This window comes from Branchiostoma floridae, chromosome 2 (assembly GCF_000003815.2).
Source record: "Branchiostoma floridae strain S238N-H82 chromosome 2, Bfl_VNyyK, whole genome shotgun sequence".
Classification (NCBI taxonomy): domain Eukaryota; kingdom Metazoa; phylum Chordata; class Leptocardii; order Amphioxiformes; family Branchiostomatidae; genus Branchiostoma; species Branchiostoma floridae.
This window is the reverse complement of record NC_049980.1, coordinates 992,028-1,006,740: the sequence shown is the minus strand read 5'-3', so window position 1 is coordinate 1,006,740 and position 14,713 is coordinate 992,028. Positions and strand designations below refer to the sequence as shown.

Below are 14,713 nucleotides of genomic sequence, written 5' to 3'. Positions count from 1 at the left end.
GGGCTGGGGTTTGGTAACCAGGCTAATAAATTCCTGGTAAGAAATTTAAAGCAGAGTTTTCGCTACCTTCCAATGCTAAGGGAAAAGGGAAAATACAAAGTCTTTTCAAAGCTTATGACATCGGAAAATAGAAAGGCTCCGTTCACCAAAACACCCCTATCTTTGAGGCACTGTTTTTGGTACTGCCCTCTTATTGACTCCAGGAATCCAGGTCACCCTTGTCCTTGAGGTGTGCCTGAGGTGTGGCACGTACTGACAGAGAGACACAGCGGATAGAAAGAGAATTTGAGACAGTGCTCAACGGACAACATGGCTTGGGCGATGTTTCTCCTTGTCGGCACCGTTCTCGGGGCTACCTCTACCGTCACTGCGCAACAGACAAACGACACAGGTAAGCCGTTTGCCCTATTGGTTGAATGAAAACATTCTTTGTACATTATGTTCACATTGGGATGACCAGTATGTCGACAAACATCAGGACAACGCTGGTAGGCCGTACGGTGAGTGAACCAGTGGACCGTTATCAATCTGGTTTAGTACATATATAAGCTACGGCCGCGTGGCGCGTTGGTACACCCGATCCCTCGATCTCGGAAGTTAAGCAACGCGCGGTCCGGATAGTGCATGGATGGGGGACCAACCAAGGACGTCCGGATTGCTGTAGCCTCACGAAGTTTTCCACGAAATCGTCTTCCGGGAGGGACGTAAAACGGGGGTCCCGTGCTCGAGGAGGTGCCTCGACCACGTTAAACAGCCTCATTACTCATACTTGGGGTACCTACTGGCTGGCAAAATACACCAGATGATTATTATTATATAGTGGAGGCTGGGGATTCACCGTCTTTTACCTCCAAGTAAAGAGGGTCTGCATGCTCTTTTCCGTAAGGCGTAGGCAGGCCTTTTTAATTCCCGTAATTCGTAGGGTAAGCTATTTTATTTCACGTAATTCGTAGTGAGGATGGAAAATTTACCGTAAAGCGTAGCCAGTGTATTTCACGTAAGGCGTAATCTAGCCTAAAAATTTCACGTAAAGCGTAATTAAGCCTAAAAATTACCCGTAAATCGTAGCTGGCCTCCCAAATTTCGTAAGTCGAAACTTAGTCTACCAGCAAATTTAGTCCTTCAAAACACAGGAAATTGCGTTTCAGAGGATCAAGATTTCAAAATTTCGCCGGACCTCACTTGCGACTCCTTTCACCTTCGGTCATCGACATGGTAAAAATATGGTATATACCCTCAAAAATCTTCTTTTTTTTGCAAATAGAAATGTCATTGAAGTTAGCTTAGTCTGCCAGCAAAATTTGCCCATCAGAATGCAGGAAATATCATTTTAGAGGGTCAAGATTTCAAAATTTCCATGGTCCTCCTTGTGCCGCCTCGCGCCTTTGGAACTCGAAATTCTGAAAATATGTTGGGGATGTGTGTCAACCTCAAAGATCTGTTTTGCTAATAGAAATTTGCCCATCAAAATGCACAAAATATCGTTTTATAGAGGGTCAAGATTTCAAAATTTAGCCGGATCTCCTTTGCCACTCTATTCACCTTCGGTCATCGACTTCGTAAAAAATATGCATCATGGCTGGGGGATGTGACGTGTCAACCTCAAACACATTTTTTACTGATAGAAATGTAATTTCACTTAGTTTTCTATAATAGCCAAAAAAACTGGCGTTTCAGGGGGGCAGGATTTCAAAATTTTCCCGGACTTTCCTTCGGCGCTCGACGTGGCAAAAATAAGTTGGCTGGCGTCACCCTCATAAGCTTACGCTGAACCCCTGGGACTCTTTAATTAGAAATGCCATTTAACTTAGCTTTGTTTGCCAGCGAAAATTTCCCTTCAAAATGCAGGGAATAGTGTTTCAGAGAGTCAAAATTTCAATCTTTCTTGCGGAGCACGACCCCGCCTCTGTCGAGTGCTGCCAGCCTTCCAGAATTTAGCGTAAACCGTTGTCAGCCTATCTGAATTTAGCGTAAAACGTTGCCTGCCTTCGTGAATTTAACGTAAAGCGTTGTCGACCGTCCCGAATTTAGCGTAAAGCGTTGTCAGGACCCCCCATGCAGACCCTCAGTAAAGGTAGCCAGGATACCAGACCCCAGTCCGATCTAGAAGAATATCTATTTAATAACTCCACACGATAGAAAGAAAGAAGAAGAAGAAGAAGAAAGATAGAAATTTAAGAGATCGGGCTGGGGTCTGATATCCAGACTAGGATTGAAGAAGGTATGCAAGAAAGTCGTACCCTTCCCAAGGGGTGTGTGGTGACCGAATCCTCTGCATGGATGATCTACATTTTGCGGATTTGGTGAGCTGTGCAGTGGCTGTGTATTTCCCTCCTCATCATTAGTTCAATTTCTTGTGAACTTACATGCTCAATCCTCCGTGGCCGAGCTGTTTTCCTAGTAAGCAACCCCGCTGCTTGGCCATCTGCATCCAATTCCATGGATCAGTGGGTCTGAGTTTGATCCCAGGGTCGGCTCGGCTCGGACATGTTGTAAGGAATGGAAGTTGTCTTTCGGAATGGACGTTAAGCTTAGGGCACCACCCGCCGTACGTGCAAATACGTGCTGTGTACGTGCCAAAGCGTAGGCAATCTTTTGGGATCCGTAAGTGGTAAGTACCGCCTCCGTACGAACACGTAGGGAATCCGACGGATTTTGGAGCACGCATGCAGACACGCCGTAGAACTTTACGTGCAGGCGTCGCCGTGTTGACGCACTCCCTCCCTGCTCTTGCCAGTCGTTCCCCACGTTTTCAGAAATACGTGGCGGACGTGGCCTCCCCAAAAACGTACGGGCAAATTGCACGGACGGCGGGTGGTGTCCTTAGCTTAAAGCGGGCCCGGGGTCTTGTGTCCGAGGAGATGCCTCGAACATGTAATCGGCCTCATAATCTCACTCAAAATTGAGAACCCACTGGCTGGAAATAATACTCCAGATGGATTGTTATAGATAAAGACATAACTATGTACAGTCAAACCTGCCTGAGACGACCAAAAGATTTGGTCAGGTGGTCGGTTAGAAGAGTATCGACTCACAACATGCCCGATGCAGAGTTCGGCACAAAATCGCGCTAGTTATCATTGAACTTCGCTTACTCCTCAATATCTGAAAATGGCGCGGTCGTTATGGCAGGGATTTGGTCCCAATTTTTGGCGTTCGCGTTGGTCAGATAATCGTTGTAAAGAGGTCGCTTAATGCTTACGTCAATGGGGAAAATTTTCGGGACCGAGAAAAAACGGTCGTAATGGCCAGGTGGTCGCTAAGAAGAGGTGGTCGCTTGGGCAGGTTAGACTGTAACTGTAATTCTGTCCAGTGCAGATATTCGGTACCCTCTACTCCGTTCATCGGTAAGGTTTTTTCGATAAGTTTCACCGTGAGTATGGAATAATTGATAGTGTTGGAATATAATATCTGTGAGCGACATCTTCTGCAGAAATGTAATTTACTATGTGAGGGCAAATCTGAAAATCAGTTCTCTATCTATGGTCTGTAAGTAACACATCAGCAATACATATCATTCAATGTCAGAGAACATGACAATAAATGTATCAATAATCTGAAGGCCAATACCTTTTATAATAGTGATGCCCTTCAGGTCAGGAGGCGGAGTCTTGCAGAAGTATGCTTTCAACTAGGGGTGGGCACTGGTCCTGGTACGGTGTACCGGTACAAAACCGGTTTTTCGTATTAGACCGGTCAAAAAAAATCGGACCTGAAAAAATTCGATGGACCGGATGTTGGACCTATTGGAAAATGAACAGATTATATGAACAGACATTCACACATTTTTGGGGCTTACCGGTCGAGGAAAATAACAAGGGCGAAATAGAGTAGAGTCTATAGTCGCCAAGTTTTACAGTCAATTGTACGGAGGCAGTTAGCTTTGTAGGGTTTCAAAACGTCAGTGGGAGTCGAATACTACACAAAGCAGATTTATTTGTAGCGAAATGGACAATTGTTTTAAATGGAACATTTATTGTCCATTCACAAGTTTTTATATACTGAATCAGGTCCAGGTTCAGGTCCGGACCAAGACCTGATCCTCTGGACCTGAACCGGGCCTGGACCTGAAGTTTCTGTACCGGTACCCACCCCTACTTTCAACTCTTTTAATCAACCTAAAACTACTGCTAACACAGGGCATGGACTCCCCACGAGTTCAGATTCATGATTGAAATCACATCGGTGGTTTTATTCGGTGGTGATAGCAAAGGCCCAGGCGTTATGATGCCATATACACCTCGGGGCGGGTCATTAGCCCTTAATTAACTCAGTTGTATAGGAGTCAGTTTTACGCTATGTACACCATGCTGCGTTCAGGAAGTAGATAATTTCGTATTGTACAACTTCAGAGCTCCAGGCATAAATGACAGCTCGTGTCTCTTTGTTCACTACGTGAAGTCATAATCACGTCTATCACGGCGGATATCATAGCCACTGTGTGACTTGCAAACTGACAAGAAACTGTTCAGGGGATTTGTTTCATCATTTAAGACACTCTGAAAAGTGCGTAAGCTAGATTTGTCACGTCTGGACGACATCGTCGACAGGGAGTCTGGAGGAATGCCAATGATTCTTTAGCACCTGTTGTTTTGAACGCCTTCTAGCATTTGGCCTTTTCCAAGAGGTGCCTTTGTATCTGGGTCACTTGTGGGCACTTCTAAATCCTTATCAGTGACCCCATCACATATCCCCCTTTGCCTTGATAGAAATCCATTTTTATATGATATAACTTTATTGCACAACAATTGTACGAGGTACAAAGTATGGCATCTACATAACTACAGTGCTATAACTTAACTTAGGGCTTATCTAACTAATACAGGAGTTGTAGTATGGGATAAGTTTCTTACAATCATTGGAGGCTTTTACAATTTTTATATCACAACTTCAGTAGATTACGTCATTACGATGTCAACCATAACAAGCTACTAGTAATTGTGAAGATAAACCCTGTAACTACTGAACAGTCATCATATATTATACAAAGGTAAAAAAAAGGGACTACTATCCGTAACTAACGTTAATTAAGCCATCAAACTAGAGTCCAGGTGTCCATCATACGAAAACGCCGGTGACAGTCGGTAGACTCTCACTGCACTTGGGGCACCGGGGCGGCACTGCGGGGTTTGAAATATACTCAACGAATTTCAGAGATAAAGAACGAAATTCTCTTACATTTTGTGTATATTTTTGTTGTCTTCTAAGTCATGCTTTTACGTATTACACAATATCTGAATGATTGAAAATCGTGAAAATAACACAACAGTGCCGCAGTGAACGAACCCCGCAGTGCCGCACCGGTGCCCCAAGTGCAGTGAGAGTCCACCTTTAGGTTGACAACTCGGAACTTGGTCTCAGCTTATCAATTCCAGATGGTCACAGTTCCTCTACAGTTTGTCACCCACGACGAAGGGAAAAACAATTAACACTATGGGTGGGTACCGGTACAGAAATTTCAGGTACAGGTACGGTCCAGGTCCAAAGGTTACTTGAGTAACTGCTACGTATACGTTGGTGATCCCCTGTTTTCACCCTTCCGTTCCAGGTAACATCGGTTCCAGAGCTCTTGTTGTCGGCGTAATGCAGGTACCGTTTTCCTTTATTTCCTGTATACTGATAAGTATCTGTTCTATATGATTCCAAAATGTTTCTCCATCTCATTTCAGCTCTTGACGGACTTTTATAGTGTTCTATAGCCGAAACCCACCTTGTTTTGTAGCGAAAACGTTTAGAACTAGTATACTCCGTCGGGTATCTAATATCGCCACTGTGAAAAAAGGCCAGCTTAAACAATATCCGCTAAAGTAGCAACAGTTATATTATAAATTACCCCCGTTGGATACGTCCTTCAAACATTCAGCTGTTCATGGCGTTCGTTATCTTAAAAGGTCTCAATAACGTCTTTTTTAAAAGAATGGCTGTCATACTTAATGCTAAGGTCACAATTGCATTGGGAATGTAGCCCCGACCGGGCTCTGAAGCCATAGATTTGTCCCGGTAGACTGTCGGATACCGTGTGGGTAACTCTCGGTGTTTTCACGGGTAGGTCACGGCTTCCAAAATTTTTTTACCGGGTCCCGGGCGGATTTTAAGTCAGACTTAAAAAAAAAATCCGGGGTCCTGCCGTGCCCCAAAATAGCCAGGTTATTACAGGATATCCCAAGGGGCCACGCCCGAAAGTGCAGAAAACAACCCGTAAACTGTCCGGTCGGGACCCGTTTTTCAATCGTGACCGTAGCATTACATAGCGACTGTCGATCTTGTCATCACCATTGGAGACAATGTTTTAGTGACCTGAAACTACAGCCTAGACCTGAAGACATTCATTAGTCACGTATGAATTTTCATCAAGCAGTGACTACTGTTTTAAAGGTAAACACACGTATCTCCAAATTTTCAATGGCTATCAGTCCTTCTTGTTCACAGAGTGACCTAGTTCTCGCGAGAGTTGTGAGAACTAGGTCGAGGCTTGCGTGGATCTTCTGCCCACGATGGACTGATAGCCATCGAAAGGTACATACGTGTGTTTAAAAAGTAGTCACTGTTTGATGAAAATTCTGTCAACTACAGACAAGACAACTTTGATCTCCTTATTAGTGTTTTCTCCCTTCAGTACCCCGGCTTCCTGTATAAGAAAGAGGATGGCACGTACGAGGGGGTTCACAAGGACCTCTTGACGGAGCTGATGGACATCATCGGGTACGACTTCGTTATCAAGGAGCCGGCTGACAGGAAGTACGGCTACAAGGGTGCCGATGGGAACTGGGTTGGAATGGTCGGCGAGATCATCAGAGGGGTAAGGAAAACACTATACAACGAAATTTCCTCTCATATTAAAGTAGACTGCCCCATTGACCCACCCACGTGCATCCGCCATCTTTATTTTGAACATAACATCGTAATGGCAGTCAAAATCCGACGCAAACTGGCCGATTTCGGTACACAATCGCGCTAGTTATCATCGAAAATCGATGACTCAGTGCGACTAAGACATATCTCAAGACCCCCAGCAAAGCGGGCGTTGGCTGCCCTAGCAACACATAGATACAACCTTTGACCCTGAATTTTCCTCATTTCCCCTATTGTTCGATAATTACCCCCTCCCCGCCCAGTGTGATAACAATGCAGGGAGGGTGCCAGTGGACCAAGTGGGGTGATACCTGTCCTCCTGTGGAGTGTGAAATATCAGACTGTCTGGGATTGGTGCTGGATGTGTATTATGATTGACAAAGGATTTCCTGGGTTTAGGAGTATTTCTAATAACTTACACACTGATTGATTCACGGTTTCATCAAATTTGACCACTTTAATTACAAATAGCCCGACAGAATCTTATAAAGATAACCAAATTCAACCAGGGTGTAATCTGACCAATTAAGCTGACCAATAGTTTGATAATTCCCCATGTTCTTTCCTGGATCTGATGCCGGCTTTGTTTGTTTTGATAATCGATTTTTATTCCAAAACAAGGTATTTGATAGAAAACAACGCTCAGATGAAAACTGTTGTACAAATAGTCTGTTTTGATATACTACGGTTACGTCACCTACCACACACACACTTTTTTACACAAGAGCAAGGACGTTATAGTTGAGAAAACACTCTTTTGATAGAGATAAAGAGATAACGGATTGTATTGTAATCAAAGTCTCAGTGTAAGCACGTCTAATCCTCGTGTGTCAAGGAACAACAGGCAATAACCTGGATAGTTTCAGTCTGGGAGTGTAATTAACTTGTTAAAAAGAGTATTGCACCACTCTAAGTTACACATTTTGCTGCTCCTTTAATACATGCTTAAGCTGTCGCCAGACTGTAATTTCAGGGCCACACAGGCCAGCTCTGACAGCTCCAGAGCCCACATTCAAAGGTTTTTGTTGCCTGTCCCGGGCTGGCCCTGAACAGATGCAGCTTTTTACCTGTTGTGCACTGACATAGTTGAATGTTGACACTATATTTGTATCATTCTATATTTGTTTAAGCTATAAATGGCAGTAAAGCTATAACATGCTGTTATTAACTACGTCTTACTCTCTAATTTTGAACTTTCGGTCACTCTGTCAATAACCAGCTGCCTAAGAATTCCCTTTATGTACACAATTGTTTTACCAAATTTGTTACATAAGTCACTTGAATCCCTTCATGCCAAATGCCCTCATAAGGCCTCTTGCAACATTCAAGCAAGGAGCTTTTAACAGTTTGATTCAAGTAACTTCAGTGTACATGAGCATCTTCCATTTGTTTCAAGGAGAATTTTGTTCTGATTGCAAACATATCTTTGATAGACAGTTATGTCTTCTGTGTACATATTGTATTTTGAAATCCATGCTTCATAACAATTCTTGTAACATATTCCTTGTTTACACTAAATTACAGCCATGTTTGTGTTTTGTTGATATAACCCAAGCCAAGCTGTCTGCCACCTATGCCACTTTCAAGCAAAGGTGTGAACACCTGGCAATTGTTTTCCTCAGGTGCTCAGCTACCCTGCTGTCAGTGCCCTAAGTAAACAAGTTAATTGCCCTTATTGTCCACTTGTCCAAACAAAGATATCAAATTTCACCCATGGAGGAGCCAAAACTTGAATATTTGTAATTTTTTTCTATTTCAGAAGGTGCAACCATATGCAATATATTTTGCGGTCATAAAAGACATTTTTAGAAAGTAGACATGTGGTGCTACAACATCCAAGTGGGAATGTACATTGTAAAGTCACTAGGACTTAACAAGACCTTCATGAATATTGCCAATATGCCATTTTTGTCAATATTTTTAACATATTAAAGAATATCCTTGTTATTATTGGATCAGCAAGCATGTACCCCCCTGATTGTTATAGAGTACTTATTGATGAATACATACATACCAAATTTACTTCAATTAGATATACCTTAGCGATGCACCAAGAGCCTAAAAGCGATAAAATGCAGCAGTGCTTATTATTCATATAATTTAATATCAATTATATTTATGTGAAACCAATGAAGTCAGACTAAATCTTATGGACATGATACATGGCCAGTAATTGAAGATTTTATGATATTACCACCAGGTAAACATTTATTACACCAGAAAGTTTCCAGGTCAGTTAATTAGCCAAGGTGGTCAAAACCTGTCTTAACAATACTGAGGACACTTCAAGGTTGAAAATGACACGGTCATTATTATGGGCGCAGTGAATTTGGTCCTGTGCGGTCCCAATTTTTTTTGGTCGCGGTCGTGTTGACCAAGTTGTGAAGAGGTCGCTTTATGCTTACGTCAATGGGGAAAATTTTCGGGATCGAGAAAAGACGGTCGTAATGGCCAGGTGGTCGTTAAGAAGAGGTGGTCGCTTGGGCAGGTTTGACTGTACAACGCCGCCGGTGGACACCGGTGAACAATGCGTGGGTACTCAAGCAAGCAGAGGTTCGGCTCTGGATGTTTCTGACGTGGTTTTAGGCGCAAAAAAACACGTCAAAACACAACCGGTTCCAAACCTATGATCATTGTAAAGAAACTGATACCCTTGGTGGTTTCACTATTAGGTTACGGTGTTTATTTGTCGTCGAGTTCCGGATTGACATTAATTGCGAGTTAAAAAAAAATCTTGAGGCCTGAACCCACGGAGCCACATTGGCGTCATGTACGCGAAAGTGACAAAAGCCAGCCCCGGCAAACTTCTGTACTATCCCAGATACGCTCTATCCTAAAAGCGCTTTTAGGATAGAAGCACTTCTGGGATAGGCCTGCATCCTAAATGTGCTTCTATTCTAAAAGCGCTCTAAACCAGAGCGCATCCTGGATATCCCAGACGCGCTTCTTTGTCGCCGTCAATCATGGTGATTGACAGGACCGCAAGCGGCGATTGTTTACGCCCAGGTTTCCATATTTGGTTCGACCTCGCGATCACGACACGTCCTCGCGCCCTTGTGTTCAGAGCATTTTCAGCGTAGAGTAGAGTTAAACTTTTACTTCGGGTATGTTGAAAGTATGTTGTACAATTGTCTTGTTGACAAATGTTCAACTATCTGGCTGAACCTAAACATACTGTTTTGAAGATTTATTGAACTTTTGAAATGATATTGGCCCAGTCATTTATCCAAGACATCTTGTTTCTGAAATAGAAGTATGGAGGCACTGAATGAGATTATATATTTATCTGCAACAGTCCTTTTAGTTAGTGAAAAAAATTCTCAAAGCCCTGTCGTACTGTATAGTAACTTTTATTTCTCCTTCATGGATAAATATATTCATTAGGCAAAGAAAAGATGACAAATCTAATAATAAAAGTTGTCTTTGTTGCAAGTTAATGCACAGAGGTAATTACACACTGCTGAATACAATATGTATACAGTGTACACAGATAATGGGAAATTTATCAAACTTAATTCCATTCAGATTAAACACTATTTTGTCCTTTTGATTCCCACTACATGATTTTTATCCATCTAATTGTGCATGGAAGACACAGAAAGCACTTCTCAATAGTGCATCCCAAGATGTACTACAAAATGTACCATAAAACATGATGACAGTCAATGAAAACGTCCAGCTGCTTATTGATCAATTCCCCAAGCCATTCAGTTCCCAGGTTGTATTCTATCGCAAAAACGCTTCTGGGATAGAAGCTGATGTTCGTCTTACAAGAATAGTAGATTGTCGTCTTACTCTATCCTAAAAAGCGCTTCTGCGATAAAATATGCCTCTATATCCTAAAAGCGCTTCTGGGATATCCAGAACACGTTGCAAGCGAAGGAGCGCATTCTGGATATCCTAGAAGTGCTTTGGGGATAGAAGCATATTTGGGATAGATCTGCATCCAAAATGTGCTTCTATCCTAAAAGCGCTTCTAGGATATCCAGATCACGTCGCAAGCGAAGGAGCGCATTCTGGATATCCTGAATGCGCTCCTGTCGAAGGAGGCCGACATCTGCTTTCTCCTGTGCAGGGTGACTTTGTTAATGGTTTGCTGAATTTCAGTTTCTGGTTTTGTTTCGAACTATCGAACCGGAGATATCGATACTACCTCGGTGTGTGGGGTCCATGCAGTCAACACGTCGCGAGAAAATGGCAGCGGTCACTTCCGGTGATTGTTTACACCAAAGTCATATTTACTTCGACCAATGACGTGATATAACGTCCTTGCTTCGACCTCGCGACACCTGCCGTAATCTACGTGATCGAAATCCGCAGTTTATAAAGCAACCGCTGAACCTAGATTTTGCCTGATTATGTGAGGGTTAGACCGGCCCACGTAGTCCCCCCAACTACGTTGATTTGGTGTAAGTATATGCGATCTTCTATCACAATCAAATCCAAAAGTGACTGCGTTCGGAGAACAAAGATGGCGGCCTTTTGACTAAGAAAAATCACGTACAAGATAGTCTCCGCCTCCTAAGACACTAAGCTCCTCCCACAAGTGCACGTTCTGGATAAACACGCCGGCTTATCCTGAATGCGCTCCAACTAAAGCGCATTCAGGATATCCAGAATGCGCTCCTCGCTTGCAACGTGTTCTGGATATCCTAGAAGCGCTTTTAGGATAGAATCACATTTTGGATGCCGGTCTATCCTAAAAGCGCTTCTATCCTAGAAGCGCTTTTAGGATAGACGACAGTCTAGGATGCAACAACTTCTCAGCGGGGCTGTTATATCCCAGATAGTCCTGTATCGTAGAAGCGCTTCTGGGATAGAAGCACATCTGGGATAGGTTTGCATCCCAGATGTGCTTCTATCCCAAACGCGCTTCTGGGATATTCAGAACACGTCGCAATCGAAGGAGCACGTTTTGGATATCCTGAATGAATAAGCATTTGCTCCATCCAAAACACATCGCAGGTCACAAGAGCATATACTGGATATGTTTATCAAGAGTGTGCCCCGATCAGAGGGCATCTTTGACATCAAGAACGCACTCCTTCGCTTGCGACGTGTTCTGGATATCCCAGAAGCACTTTTGGGATAGATAGATGCACATCCGGGATGCAGACCTATCCCTGAAGCGCTCCTGGGATGGGGTACATCTAGGATAGACCAAGGGCTCCTTTGCAAATTATGACCTTAGCATGACCTCTGTTTTCACAGGACATGGACATGGCTCTTGGGCTGACCATCGCCTCCGTGAGGGAAACGGTCATCGACTTCAGTAACGTCGTGTTGGACGAACGTCTGGAGATAATGGTCAAGAAACCTGGAGGAGAGGTCTGATATAAGTTTCATGGCTAACACGTACAAAAAACAGAATATCCGTAAATAGTCACATCAGGGTGTCATAACACGTACTAACCGAAGTCTTTGTAGATAATGAAGTGTTTTATATAACCTACGTTCGGTGACTGTCTGTCACCTTCCTCCTTCCTGATTGTTTCACAGTGCCCAACAGTTATAGGTGTAGCTACACATTAACTACCAATGTATATCGGTTAATACTTCACGTTTGGACCAAGAATCATGTAGCTGGAAGACAGGTTGGTTGTATGATCCAAGCTAAGATATATGAAAAAGAGTGTCTCGACTTGAAAGTTCCTCCGTGTTGGTAGAAGACATTTCCGAATAAATTTCCGATTAAAGTTGAACTGTAATTTCCTACACAAGAAATTGGACTAATAGCATGCCTTGTTCATATTCATTTTAGTTTTAAACTTTAATTTTTAGTTTCCGTAAACATCCCGGCCGGAAATGAAAATGTGACGATGGCCTTACACGGAGTTACGCTCGCTATCTACATGACGTGACGTCACGGAAGCAGTGGATTGTCCATTTTTCGAGAAAGAATTGTGTTGGAAATTACAGTTCAACTTTATTCTGAAAACAGAGTATCCGTGAATAGTTCTATCAGGTTGATCAGTCACTGAATAACTAAATCCCAGTGTTTTATTCAACAGACGTTTCGGTAAACGTCTGTGTAGGGCAATTCTGACTGGTTCATGTTGCCCAGCTATAGCTGTAGCTACATTGTTAACGCCACGTTAACTACTATAGTGGAAGCCAGTTCTAGTTCTAGTTCTAGTTCGAAATCCGCAAACTTCCTGGTAGGAATATCACGCGGATGGAGGAGGCGCAGCGGCTGGACTACGTATGCGATGACAGCAACCTGTTCTTGAATGTGTCCAGTGAGGGGCTGTCGACAATGTGGGCGGAGAGGCCGTTCCATTCAGGAATTGTCCTGGCGTAGTAGGCATACTTTGCAGTGTTGATTGCACACTTCTGTTAATTGCACGAAATCCCCAAATCCCGTGGTGGTGCAGTCCAGCTTAGCAGCTTCGCTTTGTTGCACCATTCGGACAATTGTACGAAATGCACTGGCGAATTGAGTATGCAATTAAGCGGCTTCTACTGTACAATGGAAGCCAGTTAATTGCACAACGGACAATTGCACACTTCTGTTAATTGCACGAAATCCCAAAATCCCGTGGTGGTGCAGTCCAGCTTAATATCTTCGCATTGTTGCACCATTCGGACAATTGCACGGAATGCACTGGCAAATGGGTCGTGTAATTAAGCGGCTTTTAATGTATTGTATATCTGTAAACATTTTACTTTCGGGTCTGCATATAGATCTGTTAGCAGTGACACCTTTGGCAGCATGCAGCAATGCGAACCAGTCAGAATTGCCCTGGGGAAGCTAACAGACGATCAATGACACATAGTTTAATTTGCGAAAAATAATCAAAGGTAAAATGATATTTTTTTTTCAGATCGTAGGCAGGGAATGGTGGAGAGCCGTCATTACTATGCCTGTATGGTTTATGGTCATGGCGTCGTTTCTCATCACCGGCATCGTCCTGTTCGTCATCATTCGGGTCAGTCCGTACGAGAGTCGGGCGTACTCGGCAGAGGTCGGCGAGGCGAGCCGACTGTCGACCTTCGGGCACAGCCTGTGGATCTGCTTCAGCGCGATGAGCTGGCAGGGGGTGGACTACTCGCCCCGCTCCTTCTCCGGACGGTTTCTCGTCGTCTTCTGGTTCAACTTCATCGTCTGGACGCTCATCCTGTGCACGGGCGCCATCGTGGGCATCTTTATCTCCGGCCCGGCCGCTTCCCCCATGGTCCCCGTCCAGTCGTTCGAAGATCTGGCGGAAAACGACGAGATCCGTCCGGCCCTTTTCGGCGGTGGAATAACCGAGTACATGTTCAAGACCTCTCCCTTCGTACCGTACAACCGTATCCATCAGAAGGCGCTCTTGGTGAATTCTACGATAGAGGGGGTAAGGCTCGCCCGCGAGGGTAAGGTCGCCTTCATCACGGAGTCGGCGATGACCCGATTCTACAGCAGCAAGAAGCCGTGCGATCTGCTGTCCATCCACGACGGCAACAGGTTCACGGCAAGGCCCCAGGCCGTCGGACTACGGCCGGGCTCCCCGCTCAAGGAGCCGCTCAACAACGCCATCTTGCAGCTGAGGGAAGGCGGCAGGCTGTTCACTCTCGTCCAGAAATGGATTGTAAGTGTGGTGGGACTTTTCCCTGTATCCCAGTTATGCTTAGGTCACAATAGAAAAACCAAATGGGCTGCCATGGGCTGGTGTGTATTGGCATTTTCGGGCGTGTCCCCTACGTGGTCTCTTGGGTCTGCGGCTACCGGGCTATATTTGGACCCTGCCGGGCCCCGTTAAAAAAACACAGCAACTTTGAGTTGAAATAAATCCTGGACCCGGCGACACATAGACGCCGTGACCTACCCGTTAGAATGGTTTCCCACAATCAACAGGGAGCCTGGCCATTCTACAGGCTCTCG

At 44.2% G+C, this 14,713-nt stretch overlaps 1 protein-coding gene across 1 annotated transcript; it reads left to right on the top strand.

The window, feature by feature from the left end:
• The first annotated feature begins 232 nt into the window (after window positions 1-232).
• On the top strand, window positions 233-14,591 carry LOC118410536 (glutamate receptor 4-like). Its single transcript, XM_035812294.1, has 5 exons — window positions 233-391; window positions 5,549-5,589; window positions 6,617-6,799; window positions 12,064-12,180; window positions 13,677-14,591. The coding sequence occupies exons 1-5, from the start codon at window positions 310-312 to the stop codon at window positions 14,589-14,591; spliced, it is 1,338 nt and encodes a 445-aa protein (XP_035668187.1). The 5' UTR covers window positions 233-309.
• Window positions 14,592-14,713: the final 122 nt, after the last annotated feature.

Coding starts and splice junctions, on each gene's coding strand:
- LOC118410536 (XM_035812294.1), top strand. CDS start 310: ATGGCTTGGGCGATGTTTCTCCTTGTCGGCACCGTTCTCGGGGCTACC. Junction 6,800..12,063: donor TCGGCGAGATCATCAGAGGG/GTAAGGAAAACA, acceptor CTGTTTTCACAG/GACATGGACATGGCTCTTGG. Junction 12,181..13,676: donor TCAAGAAACCTGGAGGAGAG/GTCTGATATAAG, acceptor TTTTTTTTTCAG/ATCGTAGGCAGGGAATGGTG.